Below are 24,145 nucleotides of genomic sequence, written 5' to 3' on the forward strand. Positions count from 1 at the left end.
AAACAATGAGGGGAAGGTGGGGTTGCTCCACGCCAATGGTCCCACCCACAACTCAGAGGGGAATTTTGATAACTCCTGCTGCTCTGCAGAAACTATGTCCTAGAAAATGACACAGGTTTTTTTATTTTGATTAAAATGGGATAATCATAATTAAAAGACCACTGAGAACACTTTGAAAATGGACCCAAATATGATCGGATTGAGACTTTAAAGCTTCTGCAAATGCATACACACTCTAAACAGTTAAATGCGATACTTACTCCGGTGTCTTGTAACCATGCGTGTCATTTCCACTTACATCAAACACAAAATAAACAAATTAACTTTCTGTAGATGTTGCAATACTTAACTCATATTGTGCCAAATTGTAAATCTGCAGGACTTCATCACTTATTTACATCTGAAAGATCTGGCGGAAAGACACTGCAAGTTTTTAAAACATTAACTGCATCAGATTTTTTGTTTTTGATCTGGAAACATGTGCATGTTGATTCTAATAGCTTTGGGAAGTCCAAATTGATCTCAAACTGGTTTTATAATCTGTTACCTAGAGGAAATAACGTTGCTTAGGCAGGTCTACAAACGTTTGTGACATTCTTGCCTTTGATGAAATTAGATCAATTACAATCTGTGCACAGCCCCAGATGTTTCCAACTTCACTACAAGAATTTTGTATCTGTTGTCCCTAATCAAATCCCCTAAAAAGAAAAAACTAGGTAAAAAGTTTCCTGTAAAATAAATTCCGCCTAGACTGATCCCTTCAGCCCGGTAATTCATTCTTTCACATATTTCAGTATAGTCTCATGACTTGTCTGGATTCTCAAGGAGTGTAAGTGCATGAAGATGACTTAAATTATGAGGATCATGAAAAACCTTCACTAAAGCAGGTCAGGGCTTTTGCCAAAGGCCAGTTTGTACCGTTCTTGGATGATCGCAAATGAACTCTTTGCACTCTGAAAAAAAAAAGCTAAAAAATGCAGGGATTCTGAGCAATAGGAAAGGGGAGCAAACTCCCTTTTACACTTGCCCGCCGAGACAGGAAATCCTTCTTTTGATTGGAAAACGAGCTAGCATATCAGGAACAATTGTCCTGTACTTGTGGTGTGGTGCCTGCTGCCGTGATTCATGTGCTCCAACTATTGACATATGGAAAAAAGTGTCAGACTTTCAGGAACACATGCTCTCAGATGTCACATGCATCATCTTAGGTGTTTGATAATGAGAAGCAGAGTCATTGAACTGACCAACCCACTTTAGAAGCTTGCAGGAGTTTCAGGGTTGCAAGAAATGAAAGAAGACCAATTCAAATCAAATCAATCTTTATTTATATAGCACGTTTCCAACACATGTTAATCAAAATGATTTGCATAGAATATAATCAAATTTAAAAACAAAATGACAAGACAACCCCCCCCCCCCCACGCACACACACACACATACACACACCATGATAAAAAGATATATTGGGGACATGTCCACATCAGTGACCCCCCGCCCAAGTTCACAGAGTAAACTACCACAGGACCTCCCAGATACAAATAATTAAATAAATAAATAAATGTGTATACATACACATATAAAACTAGTAAAAAGAGAACATAAATAATTAAAATATCAAACAAATTACTAAAATTCAACTAAAAGCTAAATTAAAAAGGTAGGTCTTGACCAAGACCACTTCACATCATAAGCACTTATTGTTTCAGCAGCACAGCATGGGGGATGACCCTACCTCCTTGCAGTTATCCCATTTTTACTTTCAATCCCGAATGAGTCTTACATTTCAGGAATTTTGTAATTTAAATGATTGACACAAAAGAATCATTTTCTTCACCTCTGTGCCTGAAAATACGCCCGTCATTTTATGTAGGGGAAATCCAACAGTAATGTCACAGCTCATCAGGGAAAAGGCCTTGTTCAATTTGCCAGAGACACTCGTTTCTGCTTTTCTTGAGCAACACGTGTCATGAGTGTTCCTGCAGTTACCACAGGACAGTGATTCCTTGTTGAGCTCTCTTCCCCTGATGGCCACACTCCATGAGCACAACTGAGAGCTCAGCGTTCTATAACAAACAACTGAACGCCTTTGACATGTGGTTTGAATTAATTGGCCTCCCAACACATGTAAGAAACATTAAACATAATCACTGTGGTCCTGAAAGTTTGGTCTCTCAATTGCATGGTGTTTTTGTGATCTGAACCAGATTTTCCTACTAAAAAATCTCAAATTTTGGTCTTACCTTCCTGGTCCCACTGAATGAAGTGAACTGCTGTCATTTTTTTAATCTTATTTTTTGGGTCGTTTTATTGTTATTCTCACACTTATTGGCCCATCTTGACAATCTTTGTCAACGGGGGATCCAGAATGAATTTCTCAGGAGTTGTTTTTTTTTTATTTGCAGCCAGGAGTCAGGCAACATTTAGCAATTTATCTATCAAAGTTATTTTGTTTTGTTTTTTTGCTCTTATGTCTTTGTGAACTTCATCAACATTGCAATTCATTCATTCATCTTCTTCTTCTGTTTTGGGGTCACGGGGCTGGTGGAGCCTATCCCGGCCATTTGTGGGCAAAGGCAGGGGACACCCTGGTCAGGTCTCCAGTCTGTCACAGGGCCACATATCACACATCCATTCTCTCTCACACTCACACCTATGGACAATTTAGAGTTGTTTTTGGACGAAGGGAGGAAGCCGGAGGCCCCGGAGAGAACCCACGCATGCACGGAAAGAACATGCAAACTCCACACAGAAAGGTCCCCCATTGATGTTCTGTTTCAAGTCCCCAAGCCAGGACTTGAACCGGGGGCCGTCTTGCTGTGAGGCCAGAGCGCTAGCCACTGTGCCACCATGAAGCATGAAAACTGATGAAACATCCAAATGAAAATGTCCCAAAAATGTAGTTTTATTATTAAAAAAAAATGCTTTTGGTGCAGATTCCATGACAAAATGCGATGACCTTTCATGTTTAGAGTTCATGATCTTTTGCTTCTCCTTATGTCTTCAAGGTGTGTACTTACCACCAGGGGCTGGGCTTGGACCAGGAGGCACTGGACCAGGAACTGGATTTTTCCCAGGTAATTGAAGACACACAATTGAAGACACAGTTGAACAAACAAGAGTCCTTGTCTTTACCATAACAGGGAACAAAACTAAATTTGTTTAAATCAAGCCAATGAAGATAGATTACAGTTTATGTAACCATTTAGTTTCCTAAAACTCCCTCAAACCTGCATTTTTGTACTCAGTTCACATTAACATAAACAGATAGCAAGTTATTTCCTTTTAACAAAGAGATACAGTTTGTTAGCTTTAATATGACACTAATCTCTGACATTTATTTTTTTTAGAAATAAACCTGAATTTATTAGGGCATCAAATACATATTATTTCACACTTGCAAAGTCTTTTCTTCAATAGCCTCCAGCACATCACATTGTATTTCTATGACAAAAGACTTTTTTTACATGAATTCCGAGGTAAGAATCACTGAAGGTCTTGAATTGGTGGCCATGGTGGCCACAAAATAAAAAAAGTGACTGCGCAAATTGAAAGCCACTGGGCTAAAACTGTCCATTACCTGACTTTATATGAGCTGACAGAAAAGGAAGGATTTCTGCTCCTGTCATTTTACCAGGGTCTGTTGGAGGAGGCCCTGCAGGCTATAAACCAGCTAAAGCTCCGGGTAAGTGAATGATTCTTGAGATTCATCAGTTTTCCTCTAATATATTTTATATTTGTTTCAGTAATCACTTCTGGTTTGTTATGAATCATTGCGCTAAAGGTTCAGTCTTGTTGACAGTCTGGAAATAAAACACAAAAAAAATCAAGTTTCTACAAAATGCAACATTAATTTGACCTAACACAGTATTTGGTGAATTATGGAAATATTTGACTTATTAGGAGTTTATTTTCTTTGATTGCTCATGTTTGTTCCTTTAATCTGTCATTCAGCTTCATGTTGTGGATTGTTTTTCACATTTCTTTCAGATAAAGTTTTCCTCAAACAGTGGTTTGTCACTCATAACAACAGAGTGGATTTCATATATTTCCTTTTCCAAAAGTTCATTTGTTCTGGTGGGCATAACGCACAGCTGCAGGTATTCAGGCTGGCATTTGTCACTTCACACTTCCACAGCAGACCCTCTCAGCCCTACAGCTCAGACCACTTTTGCAGCCGGGCACCATGCCGGATCCTGGCATGGATGCAGGCCTCATTTTCTGAACAAGTTTGACCCTGTACTCCGTTTTAAAGCTCAGAGTGTTCACATCATGGCAGCAGGAAGATTGTTGGATGAGTTTTGAACAATGACGGGTTTATTATTTAGTCCTTTGTGCTTTTATTTGCCATGTATTCTAACAAACAAGAAGAAAAGAAACATTAGTACAAGAGAAGTTTATAAATATTCTTTTTGAGAAGTTGTGGTTACTGTTTGCTAATAGACATGAATGGTTGGAGTTTAGCTTTGAATGGTTTTGTTATGTAGTTCAGCCATGTGGTTCATTGGACTTGATCTGTGTTGATATCAAGTGTGTCTCTGTTTGACATCAACAGTTGCAGGTTATGGACCTGGAGGTCAAGGTTTAGGTGGTGGTGGTTTGGTTCCAAGAGGTGTTGGGCCAGGAGGACTTGGTATCGGAGGACTGCCGACAGGTGTGAATCCAAAAAAAAAAAAACCAAATAACTTTTTGACTCATATTACTCATATTACCCCTCTTCAAAGACAGCTACCTGCATTAATGTTTAGAATTGACATCTCTGTATTTGTTAGACTGGCTTCAATGGCTTCTTGATGAAAGTTAAACATTTTACTTTTATGGAAAGAAATATTTTATACAACTCCCTAAGAGCCTCATTCACTATCTTTATTCAACGTTCCAGGGCAAGGTGGAAAGGCCCCTAAGCCTGGTAAGTTGAAAACATTTCTCTTTTGTTTTATAGAAGGTAATGAAGGAAATAATTTGTTCTTTCTGTGCATGTTTGGATGGATGGATGGATGGATGGATGGATGGATGGATGGATGGATGGATGGATGGATGGATGGATGGATGGATGGATGGATGGATGGATGGATGGATGGATGGATGGATGGATGGATGGATGGATGGATGGATAGTTTCCAACAAGTAGAAATTAAACTTATTTTTGTATAAAAAAAACAGGTATAAATAATTGTCACACAAAATTTTTGTAACTTTTGCATACATAACTTATTAGTTTTGATCAGAAAAAGGCTCGTAGGATATCTACAACGGAAAAATCTCCTCAGCTGTACATATTCTTGAAAAAATCTCAAGGAAGGAAACATGATGTTTTGTTAATGGGTGGGTTAAGAGGACTAACATATAGACTCCTCGTGTTCCCATACAATCAGGGAGGCAGTGAGATGCAGAGCACTGACCTTTTGAGAGATTGTCACCAAGTTTTTTTCCTATGACATACGTGTTTTTCTGGGAGCTGTTTTACACCGGCCTTGCCTGTGTGTGGGCCCCGACTGAAAGGGGCCCATCTGAGATGCCACCACTCCTTCGCCTCTGCTATGTTTCAGGCTTATTAATGAGTGATGATTGTCAAACAGTATTCCAACAATGGTGCCGAAGCACTGATTAATGTTATTGCAATGTTGCACTCTTACAATATATGGAAACCTTCCCAATGAAACCCACCTTGGTCATTCTCTCTGATACTGTATGGTAAATATTTTCTTTTGCTGTGTTCTAGTGCGCCCCATTGATGCTCTAGCAACATGCAGCTATAGTTAAATTTCCTTAAGTACAGCTGATACCATCTTAACCTACCTCTCTGTGTTTATAATGATAAGGAGCCAAGCAATCCATTTGGTCCTGATAACACATGGAGCTGGTTCCAAACGGGTTCCCTTTGACGGCCACACCCTCAAAAACCTACCACAGGATTCTTTTCAACAAAATGTCCAGCTCGCTGTGGAAGTTTGCTTTGGCAGAAAAAACCTGAACCTTCCTTGAGAAAATCCATTCACTTCCTTCTTTCCTGCAATAGGTGCTTGTGAGAGGAACTAAGTAAACGAGGAAAAACTTAAACAAATGACATGTACACTGTTGCTTGAATGACTTTTTTTCTTTTTAGTGCATACTTTCAGTATCTCAGAGCTTGCTGTCCACAGCCATAATCTCTGTTATATAAAAAAAATTCTGCTTGAATGTCTCAGATTCAGCAGAGGCTTTATTCATTTTTTAAATGAAAGAAGAGGCTTGTAGTTCCAAAGAGGTTGTAATGGCTTCTGCCTCTGTAAACCTTGAGAGTAAGTTTCTATCTGTGGCATTTTTTCCATTTTGTCAGAAGAAAATTAGAAGTATTTCCTATTTACATGGACTGACTTTGTGTACTTTATAAATATGACATCCTCAGTAATATACAAAGCATGACTCGAATAATGACAGAGTTCAAACGAGCAGGTTGAATCCATCCCATCAGTTTTTGGCTCGTGTTGCAAAGAGCTTTTAGAATGAAATATATTAAGAGCACATGGAAAGCCACTGCTCTCATATTTAAAGCAGAGCTTTTCTGCTTTTCACACAAATGCAGACGTCGATTCTTTTGATGAGTTCATACAAATGCCCATAGCTGTGAGGCACTGTTTTGTCTTGCAGTAACATTGCATTCCACACATGCACCTTGCCTAGCACTAATGGGGAACAGCAGCCGGCGGTTTGATTACTGCAGTGATGTGAAGCAAAGCCAGGGCAGACCTCCGTGTTGCAATAATTATGACGTCGCTCATCGTTTAGTTTTGACAATGCACTGAAAGATGAAAAAAGGAAGTTTGCTCATACCAACAGCTGTTGGACAACAACTAGTTTCCTGTTCTGCCTCAAGCAAAGGTGGACTTAACGGCCATGGAGCGATTGCCAAAATCTGTCTGTCGCAGGTTGCCCTCTGGTCACTGTCAGGCATGTTTCATGTCTCCATGACACATGGTTTCTGGATCTGCTTTTGGGGTGTTTTTTATTGCACCATTTCAGTGACCAGTTCCATATGAGCAGGAACGTGTTTTGATAGGAGATGCTAAGAATTTGTTTCCTCTTTCTGTGCCAAACCCTCCTCCAAAAAAAGAAAAAAGTCAAAAATAAGAAATGATGTGTTGTCTTTCATCGTGTGAAGACTTTCTACATCTCAGAAAAGCTATCTCTGTATAACACTAGTTTCTAAATGAAAACTTGTTTTATATGTCACAGATCGCAACTCTTTGTTTTCAATTGGGGGTCCTAATATCGACAGATCAGATCCCTCAGTATTGTTCCAGCAGGAATAGACTGTCTTCTCTATTATCTTTCACAATTTGGGATAAGTACAGATTTTAAATGATTTTTTTTTTTTTTTACATTTTGGGGTTTTGAGTGTTCAATTTTAAATGTTTCCCACTAGATAGAAAATAATCAGGCAGGAAGCAGCACGACTAAAGACAGTGGGCCTCAAAAGCAGCAATAAATTACAAGAAACTACTTGAATTTTGTTTTTATTACAATACTTTCTTAAAGCTAAGAATAATATTTAAGGATAAAAAGGTTCATGAAGCAATTCAGTGTGATACTTTTAATAGTTTCTTAAGGAGACATAAAAAAATTAACAAAAGTGAATTTTTGTAACAGATTACATCATGAAATTATAATGCTTGTGGTTGAGATGATTTGATATGCTCTCATATTTCCCACCCAACATAATCATATCCCATAGCGAAGTAGCGATGGAAATTATCGCAACAATGAGATATTTGGCAACTGGAAAATATTCAACAATAATGGCATTTGTCTGATTAACTTGATCAAATGGTCCTGTAATGATGATAAATGATAAAGCCTCAGATTTGTCTAAAACAAATCCGTTTTTCCATCTGTTTTCTACACTTGCTTAGTTCCGTTCAGGGTCACAAGGTTGTTGAAGACCACTGTAAGGTCATGGCAGTTCACCAATCCGTCATGGGACAACAAATAAATGACATTTGATTTGATCTGATCTGATCTGATCTGATCTGATCTGATCTGATCTGATTTGATTTGATTTGATTCGATTCGATTCGAATGAGCAGTTAAAAAAATAATAAAAATAAAACTTCATAAGTTAATTAGCTGCTGGTAAACGTGTTAGTTAAAAATACAACATCTTTAAGCTGTTAAATAGAAACATGTAAATCAACTGGTAGAAAACCTATTCCTGATCAATTTTTAACTATTGTCACTTATAGCACTTTTAAATCATTGTTTCAGCTCAGTCTTGGAGAATCTTGATGCATCACCAATAGCAACTAAAACAACCACACCTCCCTAATTTCCACAACTTCTGAAGTTTTCAGTCTCACTCTCAAGCTTAAAACCACTACAGGACATTGTCTGGAAAGACCGGCGCTCTCTGAGAGGACTCATTTCATGAATACCACTGCAGATGAAAAAAAAAGTTACTGCAGGATTTTTTTTCTGCCTGATACCAACCAGCCAAAAAGAAAGAAGGACATGTATTGTGTTAGACTGGTTATGTGACTGTTCTTAACATTCAATGAACCAAAACCCCCTGGCTACACATGATCTAAAACTTAATTAAAGTTAGATTTATTGCTAAGCATTTCATGAGCTTTTGTATTACATTGCATTTGCTGTGGATAAGCGAACAACATAGGACTGAATTTGAATAATCCTCAAGTGTGTTCATTTTTGGTTGAACTAAAGTAACACACAGCACAAAAAACAAATCATGCTTTATTAGATAAAATAAAATATGGAGTGTAAAGTGACATAGTGGTTAGCACTCTTGCCTCACTTCAAGACAGCCCAGTTCCAAATACCAGCTAAGATCTTTCTGTGTGGAGTTTGCAGGTTCTCCAAGTGGCGGCCGTGGTGCAGCGGTAGGGCGGTCGTCCCATGATCGTAAGGTTGCAGGTTCGATTCCCGCTTTGCACGCCCATGAGTCGAAGTGTCCTTGGGCAAGACACTGAACCCCACCTTGCCTCTGGTGGTAGGCGGGCGCCTGTGTTTGGCAGCGGAGCGACCACCAGTGTGTGACTGTGTGTGTGAATGTGTGTGTGACTGGGTGAATGGGTCTGTGACTGTAAAGCGCTTTGTCCTTGTAGGAAGAAAGGCGCTATATAAGTATACGCCATTTACCATTTGCATGGGTTTTCTCCAGGCACTTGGCTTCCTCCCACAGTCCAAAAACATCCTACTGTCTTCTGATCATCTACAATGTAACCTCTGGTATAACAGAGCAGTGTAAAGTTTAAAGGTTCATTATACTGACACTTCTGCGCATTCCTTCGGAATCTACGTTTTACTTCTTTAATCAATCAATTTTAAATGGATGGTTAAATGGTACACCTAGTTTTGGGTCCATCTTCAAAACGTACTTGTTAAGATTGTTCAGAGAAGCACCACCTGACCTTCTGTTCTCCACAGTCTGAGGAAAACAGGAGAGAAAAAAGGTGAAAAAATGATGGACAATGCTGGAGGATACAGTGAGAAGCAGTGAGGACAAGAGGAGCTAATCATGTTTGTGACCATGCCAGATGTCAAAAGCACAAACACTGCGCTCCTCCCATCTGCTCGCACAATCATTAGCACACATGCTCGCATGCTGAGATGGCCTGCTGAAAGAAAGGAACAGATAGATTAAAACAAAGATGAGAAAGAGGAGTTTAGTGGAGGTTTAGTCTTCTGGAGCACACATGCTTTCCATTACTGCATCGCAGACCTGTCCTCTGAGCTGCCAGAGACTGGAAGCATCTGTACAGGAATGTACACGACCCTAAGCATATGTAAATGTGTCTTCATCTGCATATGTATGTTATTTCAAGTCTTACCTCTTGAAGAATGTGTAAACCTACTGTAAATGGCAAAGAAGGTCTCTGACGTTGCTTGAGCCACACAGGCTTTGTCTTATAGCATAAGTGCAGCAATTCTTAGACATGCTTATGTCTTCAGACAAACTGATGGATTTTATCCACTTAGGGTGTAATTCAGATTGGACACATTTGGTTTCGCTTCAAGTGAACCAGAGTTCGTTTACCCCGATAATCTGGAACATATTTTCAGTCTGAATACAGCCAAGCTAACCCTGGTCCAGGACCAAGACCCCTTCTCTGACACATCTTTGGAGGGGGTCTCGGTTTGTTTCCAATCTAACTGAGCTTGGTTTGCTCCGAATTTCCTCAGTCTGAATACAACCTGTCCCCAGAGCGGAACTACTCAACCGAAATGGCCACCATACCCGACGTAAACAGAGTAGGAATGTAGCAAGCGACCTGAGCTGTGGACAAATGTAAAGCAATGGTTGTCATGTTGTCAAAGAGGAAAAAAGGGTCCAACTCCTCACGTATTAAAAAGTTTATTTTAACAAAGCCAAAAACACTTATTACTTGCTTTTCTGTCCCTCATCACGCAGCATGAGCCTGACGCTGCTGTGACGTTATACTGAAAGCTACCTTTTAGTTTCCTTAACAGAACCACAACCATGAAACACAGCAACTCATTGAAATGTGATCAGATGAATGCAGGTTTATCATCAAAAAAAACTGTTAACGTGATCCACATTTCTACTTCTCATACTGTTTTCCAGACAATATATTTTTCTTAAACATTTAGCAGCCGACCTTCATACCTGACGTCTCCTAATCACGGAAGTTGCTAGCATCCTCTGAGCTAAAGCACACACGGCACGTCTCGTTGCCGGTAACCATCTTGCAGCATGCCTCTGCCGAAATATAAACAAGTTGAAAAGATAACTGTCCCGATGAGAATTGTGTAGCGCAGCATGTCCGTCTTTCTTGTTTTGTTTTGACCCACCCTTGTAGGTCCTGGCCAATGACTGAAGGGATTTTTGGTCACATGATTTTGTTTACAAGCTTTGGTCCATAACAGAATGGGCCGCTTGATGCCAGTCTGAATACAAACCAAAAGTTTGGGACTTTATCCAGACCAAATTAAGTGGACTTGATCTGGAATAAAGGTTTTTCCTGGTCTGAATACACCCTTAGTCTTACTAATTTGACCTAAAGCTCCACAAAAAGCTTTTGTAATGATGCACTCAAGACTATTTTATGAGAGCCCCCCCAGAGCACAGCTTGTTTATTCACAAGGAAAGTTCCTCTTAGTCTTCTACAATTCTTTCTCGACTATGTCATCTGTTTATGTTTTACCATCTTTAACACTCTCATTCATTAATTTCAGGAAATTGGTGTCAGGGTAAAGTGAGATAAGGCGGCATCTTGAATCATATTTATTAGCATCCAATCAGTTCTGCTTAACTTGCATTACAGCTCTTCCAGAGCTACGTTTTCTCCCACTGCCTTAGCTTTGCTTTTACAGCTTTTCACCAGCCTGCTCCAAGATATTTTGGCTTAGCTGCCAGCTATTCTTTATTTCTTTCTTTTTTTTTGTACATTTTTGTTCATGTTCTCTGTTGATGAACTCGCCTGGCATGCAGCTTCTCCCCCCCATGCTCTCTTTCCCAGCAGATCTGGAGCACAGACTGCTCCCTTCGTCCATCTGGCATCCCGGCCTTAGTGCTGTTTATTTGGTGATAGAAACATTTCTTGTTGTTATTTCCCTAAAAGCCTACAAAGGTAGATCACTAGCAGAATATCATGGTTTTATTGATCTGTATAAGTGGAAAGAAGTCCTTTCAGATTTAATGGATGCTTGCTAGACTTGTTGTCAAAGAAATATGAGGGCTGCTGTCTGTTGAGTTTAAAGAGCCGATAAGTATTTTTAGAGATATATTTCTGAGTTGGTTGAACAGCACATGTTCCACACGTGTTAAGCACAAAGGTTAAAAAGCCGTGTGCTTACCAACATTTCATTGAGTCAGTCAGAAACAGAGGTAGTAAATACAAAAAAGTTTTATGACAAGCACTGAGATGATCCTCCAATATGTGGTTTTATTTGTTTTTGTCTGTAAAAGACATTAATATTGAGATAGGTTTCATTCAGTTTGATGTTCTTTTGGCTTATAAACATGGTTTGTCATGCAAAATTCTCTCACATTATAAAGAAATATTTCCTTGATTTCACAATTATCAGACCATGGGCTGGGCAAAATAAGCTGTTCAGATGAATAGTTCTTAATTCATAAAGAATTTGCCCTTTCGACCTGACATGCACAGTACGATGATGTGATAGTCTTTCTTGCCAGCTAATATACTCCTGTAATGAAACATTGCCTCAATGGCTTTTCCAGACTTGCTCGTGTGTTCTGTTTGGTCTGACGAATGTCCCATTAATTAATTTTAATACCTTTCAGTGGGACATGATGGTCAGATGACAACAAAAGAACCTGTGTGACTCTAAACATCCAACATCAGTGCTTCCTTTTGCTCATTTTGAATGGAGCGGCCCTACAAATGCTCGCTTCCTCTCTCAGCTTTGACTCATTATGAAACTATTCAGCGGAATGACAGTTTGATGCATGTGTGGACCATCTGCAAAACAACACGATTGGCCAATTTTGCTTCCTGTGGCCACTGGCTGCCTTTGTTGACTGGTTTTGTCCAGTGCAGAGTTTACAAAACTGGACTTTTTTCAAAATAATGCGTGAACTACAATTCAGTGTCCTTCTGGTAGAGGAGAGAAGTGTGCAGAGTTCAGTGTTTCTCACAGAAACAAAGGGAAGACAGAGTGTAATCTCAACCTGAGAGTCTATCACACTGCATGTTCTGCTCTGTAATGCTCACAGTATAAACAATGACATCAGTGACTCTGTGGATATCCAGGAACCCAGGGTGTGCAAATTAGCTTGTATTAAAAGAAAGGAATAATTGCATTGGCACAGATGTGTTTGGAAAAAGGCTGGTGTTTGTGGTGGTGAGAAACACCCAAAGACACAGGCTGGCAAGGTCCCGCCACCACAGATGTCGGTGGGCACCCCGGCTCGGTTTGGCACAGTGGCAGGACTTGTAATCCACATATCATGCACTGGTGACTTTTACAGTTATAGTTAATTTGAAAGCCATGTCTAATGATCAGTCAGTGACTCAGAAGTGATGTATGTGTACTGATGCCCAAGTGTGTGGGTTGGTGAAACCCTAAAAGGTTTGCCATTTTTTTCTCCTTTGTGCCACTTTCTAACACGTCATGAAATTAAGTCATTTTTTTTCTTTGTAGTGTGAAACAAAAGAGTCCATTTAAAGGGAGATTTTAACACCACCCGTACCAAAGTGACTTATGACTATCCAGATGAACACAGCACATTTATTACACTGATTTTGACTTGGACTCTTTCCCAAAAGTAAAATTGTTAGAAACTTCGGGAAGCTTTCCCAGTTTGTCAGCACAGGCTCTAAAATTTTGCTCTTGGGGTCATCTGGCAAATAGGGCGGCTCAGGACTTGGGACCCCTCATTGATTGTGTCAATGACTCAACGGAAAAGGAAAAGCAAAAACAATAAAAGGCTTGCCGCCAAAGTCAGGCAGGCCGAGCGAGGAAAGAGCCTGTGCTGAATACTTAATTAGTCCAACGTGTGGCTGGAGCTACGTCCAGCTTCTTGATGCCCAGGAATGACAGCGCGTCAAGCAGTGGCGTGACAGGGAACAGCAGAGGTCACAGGAAGTAAAGGGCAGGGGTGCTTCAATGTGTCAACTTGTCTCACGCAAACTGCAGTTACTGCTGCACCTCACACCATGCTGCGTTCATCCACTTTATCATGCATCACCTTGTAAAAATGCAGTCCACCAATTACTTTGGAAGTAAAACAGTGTGATAATTTGATGCTACTAAAAGTCTGTTGTCATGACTGTGAAGGACATAAATATAAGTTAAGTGTAAATGTCTTAGGGAAGAAAGGGAAGTGCTTGTCAGTAAAACTTACATTCCTCCTATAGGACTTTTTAAAGCGGAGCTCATCTCCTCAAAGATTTTCCACCACATTGCATGTAATTGAAGCAAAGTGTGCCAATGCACGCCACCCCTACTCTTTAACTGGTCTTACTTTTTTGTTTGAGATTTACACATGTTAAATGTTTTCTCCTTCTTGAATTACTTTCCTGTCACCTTGCTATCTAATTTCCATCGTGAAGGATGGTATTGAACAATACCTGGCCAGTTCAGTATAGGATTAAAAACAGAAATATGTTCCAAAAATCTCCTGGGCATTCCAAAGCGCTCCAAAGTCTGCTTTCTCTGCGTCTGCCGTCAGTTACAGTGGATCTCTGCCATGGAATTCTTTACTCTCTTAAATTAAACCCTTCACCGGGCCCAGCTGGTTCACAAAGTGGAGAGGAAGGATGATGAGAAGAGAAAAACAGGAGATGGAAAGGATTGAGCAAATACCTCTTTACCTCTCACATTTAGTATCCTGTGGTCGCTGCTTTCTAACACTTTGCCTTTGGTTCCCATAACCCCTCAGACACCAGCCACAGAAGGAGGGGTGAGGGAGAAAAGGGCAGCAAAACAGACAGTGCAGCAGTGAGAGGAAAAGATAGAGCTGACGACATTGTTTTGATTAATGGATCTTGTATTGCTCTGGTCCTGAAACACAGAATTACCTTGCCTAACCCCAGTGGAGAATGAGGTTGAAACCAGATAGTTCTGTTCACACTGGCTAACATCCATCTTCTGCACTGGACCCAAGTTTGAGAACATGACTTGTGGCTGAAAAAAAACATTCTGTCTGGGATCTTCTACTCCTGATTCAGTCTGCAGTAAAATAGTATCATGCATGACATGGTGAAGCAAGTGTGGAAGAATATGGCTGCATGTTTCTCACCACCATATTTTTCTGAAATTAAAAGTCCACCTTTGTCAGATGAGACCTGGATTATATTTTTGTTCGTCATGAGATCATTATAAAAAAAAAAATATTTCCAATGAATCAACACTGATGAATAAACCTCAATTGATGATCAGCTTCCCAAAAAGTGAGGATGCTGTGTAAACCAACAACAACAACATGTTGTTGTTGTTGGTTTACACAGCAACATCGTCTGTCTGTACATTTTTGTGTGCAAGTGTCATTTTGGGTTGTCGGTTCCACAACGGTTCACAAATGGCTGCTGCACTGAAGTAAAGGCAAAATGCTGAGACGTTTCATGCTTGCTTGTGCAATACTTTTGTTCTGATGGGGCTTTGCGAAAGAGGAAAACTGCAGAAAACATGTTCCTACCTTGAAGCAATTGAAGAACAAAACAACACACTTATTGGAAAATCCCACACAAAATGATTAGAGCACACAAGTCACCTTGGCTGTTCTAAGAAGTTAATATTGCAGACACAATAAATACCAAGCAAAAAAAAGAAGGTATGCAGAAACAATTGTACACGTTTTTGCTCCTATGAGCTAAAATCTTGTATTTTGAAATGATTAAAAAACAATAATAATTTAATTTAATATAATTTCCCTTTTACTTAAAGACCCACTCCGATGAAAATCATGTTTTTGGTGTTTTTGTAGCCTTTTTCTTATGACGGAGGACATATATATAGAATAATATGATATTCAAACTGCATTTCTAAGCATGCTTTTATTGGAATCATGTTGGATCAGAAGCACATGAAAACTCGAGGTTTGAAAAAATTTGGGTTTGTGAAGCAACAACTGCCATGGAGCGGGCTAAAGTCTCCCTCTTTTTCACAACTCTGATGGATCCACTTGCAGACAAATAGATTCATGCACGTCTTGATGTTTTTGGCCTGAGCTGCCATCTGGCTCAAAACTGAACAACAGGGGCCTGTTTCAGAAAGGAGGTTAAGTGTAAACTCTGAGTGCGTTAACCCTGAAATCAGGGAAACCCTGGGTTTTCCGTTTCAGAATGGGAGGTTTGTTAAACCAGAGAAAGCAGAGTAAGTCAAACCCGTTTCTGAAAGAGAGGTAACTTATACTCGGAGTCAGTGTCCATGGTTACTTATGCTGTGAACCTAACCTGGTCGGGAGCAGGTTTTATTCTCTAAACTCAAGGTTTCTGCCGGTCCTCTCCCCTTTTTAAAGTCGAAGCGGTATTTTCCGCTTTAACCTTCATTGCCCACATTTCCGTCACACGGAGACGGTCTAAGTGACAAGAATGGCTTGTCCTTTTTTGGAGGACCCAATAGACGAGGAGGCTGCATTAATTCGTAGAGAATTACATTTACGTCGTGCGAGGATTTTGAGACCTAGACTCGATTTTTTGTCATTTCCCCATACGTTTTTGTTTGAGCGTCACCGTTTTTCGTTGCAGTCAATTACATATATACAATGAAAACAACATTAGATATTGCTATGTAGATGTTTCATATGTCAAATATTGTCAACAAAGCCTACATCCATGACATGCTCAAATCTGACCTGATTGAATTATGTTTTTATACTTCATTTTTAGCTGCTGCCATGTTCTTTTAATTCATGCAGGATTGCAACTACATGAAAATGAAATCACGGACATTGAATTAGATTAATGTAACAATTACTTTTTGGAAACACAATTTGCTAGTACTACTTAATTTCTTAATCTCATATAAACCTATACCACTTGATCAATACAAGGGAAGACAAAAGTTCACTTTTAAAAACACAATTGCATGTACTAATATTAAACTGACCAACGTTTGCGAGAGGGGAAGGTTAATAGAAAAAGTCCTCTAAACATTACCGACGTTAAATGCATTTTTCCCCCAGATTGGTTCTGTACACTATGCAGCATTTCATGCATTTACACCAGGAATAACACTTCAAAAGTACACCTAAATATCGCCATTTTTTATTTCACACCTTACGCTATTTAAAAAGTTATTACAGCCAATATTTTATAACAATGATTTAAATGCAAACTTGCGCATTAACTTGAGCAGCTATGTTTTCCCACGCTAACTGTCTCTGTTTTGCAGATGCAGCGGTGTTGCTTGTCTTCTGGAATATGTGCTCATATTCACTGTAACTCTGCAGCAGCACGTCAAGTTCAGCTGGCGAAAAATACGCAGACCTCTTATTTTCCACGGTTGCCATGGTGACTCGTAATATCGGCGTTCCATTGATAATGGCTTCTTCTAGTCGCGGTGCGCACGCTTAACTCCGAATCAGTCCACTCAGAGTTGATTGACCTAACTCCGATCAGCTTCTCTGAAACAGAAAACTCAGAGTTGTTAATCTCTCGATTGACCAACTCAGAGTTCAAATTTAACCTCAGAGTTGGTTGAACCTCCTTTCTGAAACAGGCCCCTGGATAGCTCAGATATTGCTCACAGTTTTTGTTTTGCTACGCTAACGTTAGCTTGGAGTTGTGAGGGGCTATAAGCTAGTGGAAGAGAGTCTAATCAAAGGGTTGATGGGAAATGAGCAGAGGCTAACTTCTGCAGCAACAGTCCCGCCCACAACTCAGAGGCAAATTTCTACTGAGCACCCGACGATGTGCTGGAAACATGTCTTAAAAAACCACACAGGCTTTTTCATTTTTGCTAAAAATGGCATCATCAAAATTAAAAGACTATTGGGAAAGATTTTAAAATAGAAAAAATATAAAGTTGGAGTGGGACTTTAAACACATGCTGATTTTTACAACAATGACACATTTCAGCTGCTAAGTTTTTTTCTCTTCTGTACAATTAGGCGAGCATACTGTAGTTTTGGGTTCAAATGTGTGCAACTCAAATGTTCCAAACTTCACCCCAACAAGACTGTGCTCTTGTCACTGCATAGCTGGGAAAGTTAGCAGTATGTTTCTGCACGGAAACTGGCAGTAAATCACATTTTGTTCGTACTTTTTCTAAGAAGTCTTAAGCCGGGAAACTATGATGCATTGCTGCACCGCATCATTTACCTTCCAGTTTGGCCCCCAGTTCTCCCTCTTGTGTAGTATCAGGTTTTTTTGTCCCCACCCTCTTTTATGTAGAGCATTAATGTTTAGTAGAGATCCTTTGTCTGGTGTCCAAAGGCAGTTGGATTTTAAGTGGTCTCTAAGGCTTTTCTGAGCTGAAAGTCGCTATGAAAGTCAACAAGCAGAAAAAGCTGTGAAGAAGGCTGATGGTTTGATGATAGGGTCATCATCCAGGCTTCCTGAGGGCATGTCATTGATAAATACTTTCAAGAAGGACAGATCTGTTGGTGTGAGGTGATATTGTAATAATATTAGTCCAACAAAAACATACCTATTGAGGTGAGATAGTTTAAAATTGAATACGGAGCTTTTGTTCAAAAACAGTTCATCAAACAAGCATACTGTCAATGACGCATACCAAAGTGACAAAGGTTCACTATAGTCCCTGTGTTTTTACCAGGGAAGCAATTAACTTTTTTTTTGTTTGTTTAACTTTTCTGAGTGTTTTAATGATGTCAGAACTACTGAAAAAATAAGGTTTCTTTCCGTATTTTCTTGTGTAAACCCTGTCCCTGCTCAATGTCTCCACTCATGGTCCGCAAACACAAGTGCACCCCTTTACCCGCACAGACAGACCTCTGCGTGTCTGCTCTTCGTCTCCTGATCTCAAATCCAAGAGCTGAGCTCAATGTGGCAGGTGCAAGGTGACCCTGAGCATGCCTGCCAGAACCCGGCCATAAACACATGCAAGGACAGGTGGACCACATGATGGATGAATAAGCTAAAGTCTGCACGATCCCGCCTGTCACGACTGAGGCATAAATTTCCAACAGTCACACTTATACCTGCAACAAGTAGGTGTGACGTTCTGTTGTTTCAACTTGGCAAGGCAATTGTAGGAATTCTTCGGTATTAGCAACATTTTCAGTAGATGGGGGGTTTACCCATAAAATGAAAACAAATGAGACAGACTCAATGTTGCAGCAGAGTCAAGATTTGGAAAGAAAATTTGCTGATTTATGTTGGAGTCGATTGCTTTTATCTCAAAGAGATTCTGAGCATAATTGAAAAAATAGGAGGAATCATGTGGATTTTTATTGCACTGATTCTGAGCTTTGCGTCTGAACTTGCATGCCAAGGCCTTGGCACGGTCCAGTGCCCATGCACATTTGTTTTGTGTAGGTCATGAAGTTACATACGAAATCCTTCTGCACATTCCTGATTATGATCAGAATCAGTTACCTGCAGATTCCTGCTGAATCATCTTGTGAGCAAAGTATTCAGCAGACTTCTGCAATGCTAACCCTAACCTTGAACAAGGATAAGAAAAGAATATGGATGCATGAATTTGAAGATGATTGTGATTCTTTGTTCCTGCTTCCTTACAGGGAAAACATGTACTCACATGTATGTAAAGTAAATGTGGAATAAATTTAACTAGAAGTTAAAGGTATGATCAAGTTTAATTACACCTTTTAATTTCTAAGGATTCATTAAAGAAAATGCTTAACGTTCTTTGAATCAAAAACCTTTCAAAGGAAATTTTGCTTTATTCAAGGGGGGTTTTAGCATGTGGCACTTAATCTTTTCAACAGCATAAGCCCTCATCCTTAAGTATTCCTCTTTTTATAAAAACAGCAAGCACGCCCATTTAAAATTCCAAAATAGCTGATTAAACTGAATTTGGTGCATTTTCAGAAGTGATTTGAACTATTATGCTTTTAATGTAAGAATCCTCTGATCCAGCCTCTGTCTGCCAATAAGCAGGTGGTAGGCATTTTATTTTCTTCCCTGACGTTTCACATTTTTCCACATCCATATATTCCTCTCATATGATTTGTTCCTGTCAAACGGCAGAAACCCAAGCTGTGTTATGACTTTATTTATGTGTCAAGGGAATTCAAAGCCTTTGATGCTCATAGATCTACGTGGAGACCTAAAGGCCAGACTGCTCCTTCTGTATTTAGAATTTAGTAATACAAAAATGATATAAATAAATACAAATGATTTTATATAATTAATTTCAAAGTCTGCACTCTTTTTCATATATTTTTCACACAATGATTCACCCCAGTACTGACACTTAACAATTCATGCACAACATGTTTGGAAAGAAAAACACTTTGCCTTCCTGTTCCTTACGTCTCCTTTTATCAAGCTTAGCTGTTAGAAAAGATGAAATTAGACAATAAGAGCATGAATTGTGCGGGTGTCCTACGGACACTTAAGTTCCACGTACAAGCCCAGTGTGAGCAGCATTTGCGCGTGGTTAAAAAGGAACCAGCACGCGCACCTAACTAACAACTGGAGTGCTGCATAAAGGGCAACGTACGATAGCATCACCCGTACTTTACAAGTGCATATAACTTACACTATCCTTACTATTGTTTTCATTATTGTGACATCCTTTAAGGAGAACTGCAACACATACCTGCGCTCCCCTTATGACGCTTCCGCTCCTGCCTGAGATCCTCCACAGGCCCTGAAAACCTAAAAACCACAGCACCTGTTCAGGGCAACTTCTGTAGGGGTCCATGTGCCTAAGGCTCGAGCCAATTCATCTCTTCTGAAATGTAAAATAGCATCAAAATATGATCCTACATAACTAACATTTATACATTTGGATTTACATTCGCAGTAGCTGTGTTGGGTGTATTTTTTTGTAAAACGTGTCTATTTAAATTTTAGTTGAAATTGAAAGACATGCTTGAATGAAGAAAGAGTCTGTAAGTCAACATAGAAAATGCTGAATCGGCATCAGTCTTTATGAAATATAGGTTACAAATGGCATAATTAGTTGTTCTTCCCTAACTTTTTTAGAAAGATGGACCCCATTTTTTTACCTCAACATTGATCTTTGCTTTGCTTATGTGAATTCTAATTTCATGAGTGACAACAATAGAGCAAAATCTTGCTGTGGTTATCTTGAAGAGATGAGTGACACTGCGGCACATGGGCTTTGGCCCTGCACACTTCTGATGTCAGTATTGGATGAGGATCTCTAAAACCACAATTTAAACTACGCAACACTCTGTGACAAAATAAGATCTGTTAAAGCTGCTCAGGTTTCTGTTTCTGTTCATAAATAATTTCAAACTCATCTCAGGATAACTCTCTTAGTTACTGTCTGTGATGTAACAATCATACGTTTTTTTGTTTACATAGCAGCTTTGTTCAATTTGAAGCTTGTTCAGGTTGCAGTTGAAAGTAAAAATCTAATTTTAAGAAAGGAATCATATTGCAGTGTTAACTCTTATATTTATTAGATTATTCTCTTACATTCTAAAAGTTTGTTTTTATTTTATTTTATTAAATTTATGATGGTTTTAAACATAAAAAAGGTGAGAAGTACTAGATCAAGGACTTAGTTTTTCATCAAAAATACCCTATCTGAATGTCAGAAGCAAAGCCTGTTCTTCCTTCCATTTCTTGGTAGACGATAACTTGACAAAGACAGTGTGTATTACCACCTACTGTGTCAGTGGTTGTGCAATTATGGCAGCAGTGCAGGCCAGCGGGAGTCTGCTGTGGAGAACAAATGTGCTGCTCATCCTTTCAGGGTTCGTTATTCCTGAGTCAGCTCTGGAAAAATACTACTAAGTATTTGTAATCCGATATAATTAAATGCAGATGATGTTGTGTCTTTCTTTATTTAATGCCACACAGGTCCTGAAAAATGCTGTGCTGAAAGATTGACTGATGGTTATGGATGAGTGAAAACTGCCAAAAAAAACCCGCAAGCATTTGGATGAAGAATGCATTGTTTATCGATAATTCTGCCCCCTGCTTTGTCCCGATGACCTTTTCCTATGTTTTGCAGGTTATGGAAATCTAGGAGTTGGAGGCCATGGAGGAGGTGAGATGAGCTGGAGTTGGAAAAAGAGCTGGACCTGATGCTGTGATTGTTGAACAGCTTCTCACCACAAACCTTATTTCTTTTAGGTGGTTATGGAGGATATGGAGGAGGAGCAGGGGGCTTTTTCCCAGGAGGTGGACAGAAAGCCGGCAAAAGAGGTACACCAGATGACTTAAATGTCTCAAACAAAGTGTTACAGGTTTTTTGGTGCTTTTATCAGTTCTATTGCAGTCCATCAGGAACAACCGTCTTCCAGGAAAGCTTAGTGAGTTCAGTGGGAATGGGGTCAACAAACAGGAAGATGGGTATTTATTGTTAGAAAATGGACATTTATTATCTTTCACTCGCTTCTTCCGTGTTTGTTTTGACTACAGGCATGAATCTGTGTTCATGCTCTCAGCTTGTGAGTAAAAGTGAAACAGCCCAATGAGGGTTTTAGAACCAAAAACACTCATTCTCTTGTGTCTTAAATGGCTTTTTGTCTGAGTGATTTAAAACCCCAGGTTTCTGTGTGTTCCCATCTGAAATGACTTACCAGTGGTAGAACTATCTGTGAAAACTGTAATTTTGCTGCCTTGAAACTCATTTGTCTAAACTTTCTTGGTCATCTGACTTCCTGCCTGAGTAATAACCCATCTCAAGGGCAAGATCTTCAGTTTGATTGGTTTTTGCTTTGGGGGAATGATTGCATATTGGTTGCAAAAATGTCGAGATGACAACAACATGAACAATGTTCTTCTGAACACTGGACATTGACAAATTCAGCTGAGACTCTGCTTGTCTTGCTCGCAGGTGCAGGTGGCCCCACACCTCCACCAGAGAGTTGACAGACTACTGTACAGACTTGAGACTGTTCTAATTGAAGTACTGTCGAAAGTTGATAAATTTACTCACTTGCATGTCAGGAGACAGCCAAATGGAATGTTTTCCATTAATGGCAGCTCAACATGAAAACACTGTTTGGCAGACTGGAACTTTTTTTTATTGTAAACGTGAGACATTGTGAACCTCAGCAGAGTATGATCTGGCCTTAAATTCTGGCCTGTGCTCATGAACAGGATTTGTTTTAAATTAGGCTGACTGATTAGAAATGAACTCGGGGGGCTACAATCATGTCCACAACTGTGGAATGGCAAGGAGCCTGTTCTTACGGATTGGTTGGCAGTGACAAAACTTTAGTCTCTGGATTTATGCGGTGCTGCTTTCATGACACCTAAAGCCTTTTTGTTGTTTCCCTGAAACTCTACAGACAAAAAAAAGCGTGACTTTTCTTCCCCTGTTCATCTAGACTGCTCATTTACAGGCAAAGAGCAACATCTGTCTAGCAGAGTAAAAGGTATTAAAGATTAAAAATGAAAAGAAAAAGGATTAAACAAGTAAAACAATATGTTTCATTCTGCTGCCAAGCTCCCTCAGAAGTGAACTTGGAGGCTCACTTCCTACAGAACAAAATAATCATAAAAATTGAGACAAGGAAAATGCCTTTCAAGCTGGCTGCCTCCTTTAGTTATAGTAAACGTCAAGCGTGCTGGCTTTTGTCTTGTGGTGGTGACAGACATGCCTATGGAGCGAGATTATCTGTTCTCAATCTCAATGACCTGTTAGTGGATTTGACAGAATCCTCAATCAAGCGCTGGTATGAAAGAGCCCTCTAGTGGTCATGATATGTAAATCCACCTGATGGAATCACGACATGCCAGACAAAAAAAAAGAAAAAAAAAGCAATGGCACGTCACTACCCCGGCTCCTATTTTTTCCAAATCAGAAGCTTAAATGCTTCTAAAAACAGTAAATTTCACTTTATTACCTCATGGGCACAGTTGAAGTGATTTGTGAAACCACTGTCCTGTCCAAAACACATAATTCATTCATCATTTACTTTGTTACCACAACCATTTGTGTGACATCTCTCAGGAGGTCCAAGTCTGTGAAATTGTCTTCAGTTGTCCTAAGTGTGGTTTTAAAGTAACCGAATGATGTGTTTTGTTTAATAATTATACCTGGGCTCCTTGTGGTTCAGGAAAACAAAACAGGGTCTAGAACTGGAGACATTTGGGGTTTTTTTCTAATGAAAAGAAAATTTCAAGTCCAAACTTGCTCCATGTCACTTTCTCTGGAATTCATTTCTGTGACAATGAACCAATTTGTGCAAAGCAAGGTGCTTGTAACTTCGTATAAGTCCATTGGAGGCATAAATCCTGGTTATAATTGTTTTTCTCTCATTCAGCATGTGTGCATCTTTATCCATTTGGTTTCATAAAGTTTGACCATTTTATTTCTGTCCTGTCTTTTTCAGCTCCTGTGATTCCTCAGACAGGCCTTCAAGGAGGGGGAGGAGGAGCTGCAGGAAAGAAAGCTGCCAAAGTGCCAGGTTTTACAGACTCAACAATAACCTCATGTGACTGAAGGCAGACAGGATGGTGCATTTAAGCAGCTGAACAAAGTCAAGAGACAAGCATACTTTTCACATGGGAGACACTTGGTGGGCCTGAAAATATTTTCAGAGAAGTTAATTACTTACCAAAATAATCAAAGTCTTTTTTAGGTA

The 24,145-nt window shown here is 39.6% G+C and overlaps 1 protein-coding gene across 12 annotated transcripts in view; it reads left to right on the plus strand.

Annotated features, from left to right (window-relative positions):
* LOC101171509 (elastin) overlaps positions 1-24,145 on the plus strand; it is a 54,017-nt gene that overhangs the window by 8,542 nt on the left and 21,330 nt on the right. For all 12 annotated transcript variants that reach the window (XM_023961370.1, XM_023961369.1, XM_023961366.1 and 9 more), the window contains exons 2-8: positions 3,006-3,074; positions 3,635-3,682; positions 4,553-4,651; positions 4,880-4,906; positions 21,562-21,597; positions 21,684-21,755; positions 23,894-23,968. In XM_023961370.1, the coding sequence (XP_023817138.1) occupies positions 3,006-3,074; positions 3,635-3,682; positions 4,553-4,651; positions 4,880-4,906; positions 21,562-21,597; positions 21,684-21,755; positions 23,894-23,968 (426 nt within the window). The remainder of the gene's footprint in view (positions 1-3,005; positions 3,075-3,634; positions 3,683-4,552; positions 4,652-4,879; positions 4,907-21,561; positions 21,598-21,683; positions 21,756-23,893; positions 23,969-24,145) is intronic.

This window comes from Oryzias latipes, chromosome 13, assembly GCF_002234675.1.
Source record: "Oryzias latipes chromosome 13, ASM223467v1".
Lineage (NCBI taxonomy): Eukaryota > Metazoa > Chordata > Actinopteri > Beloniformes > Adrianichthyidae > Oryzias > Oryzias latipes.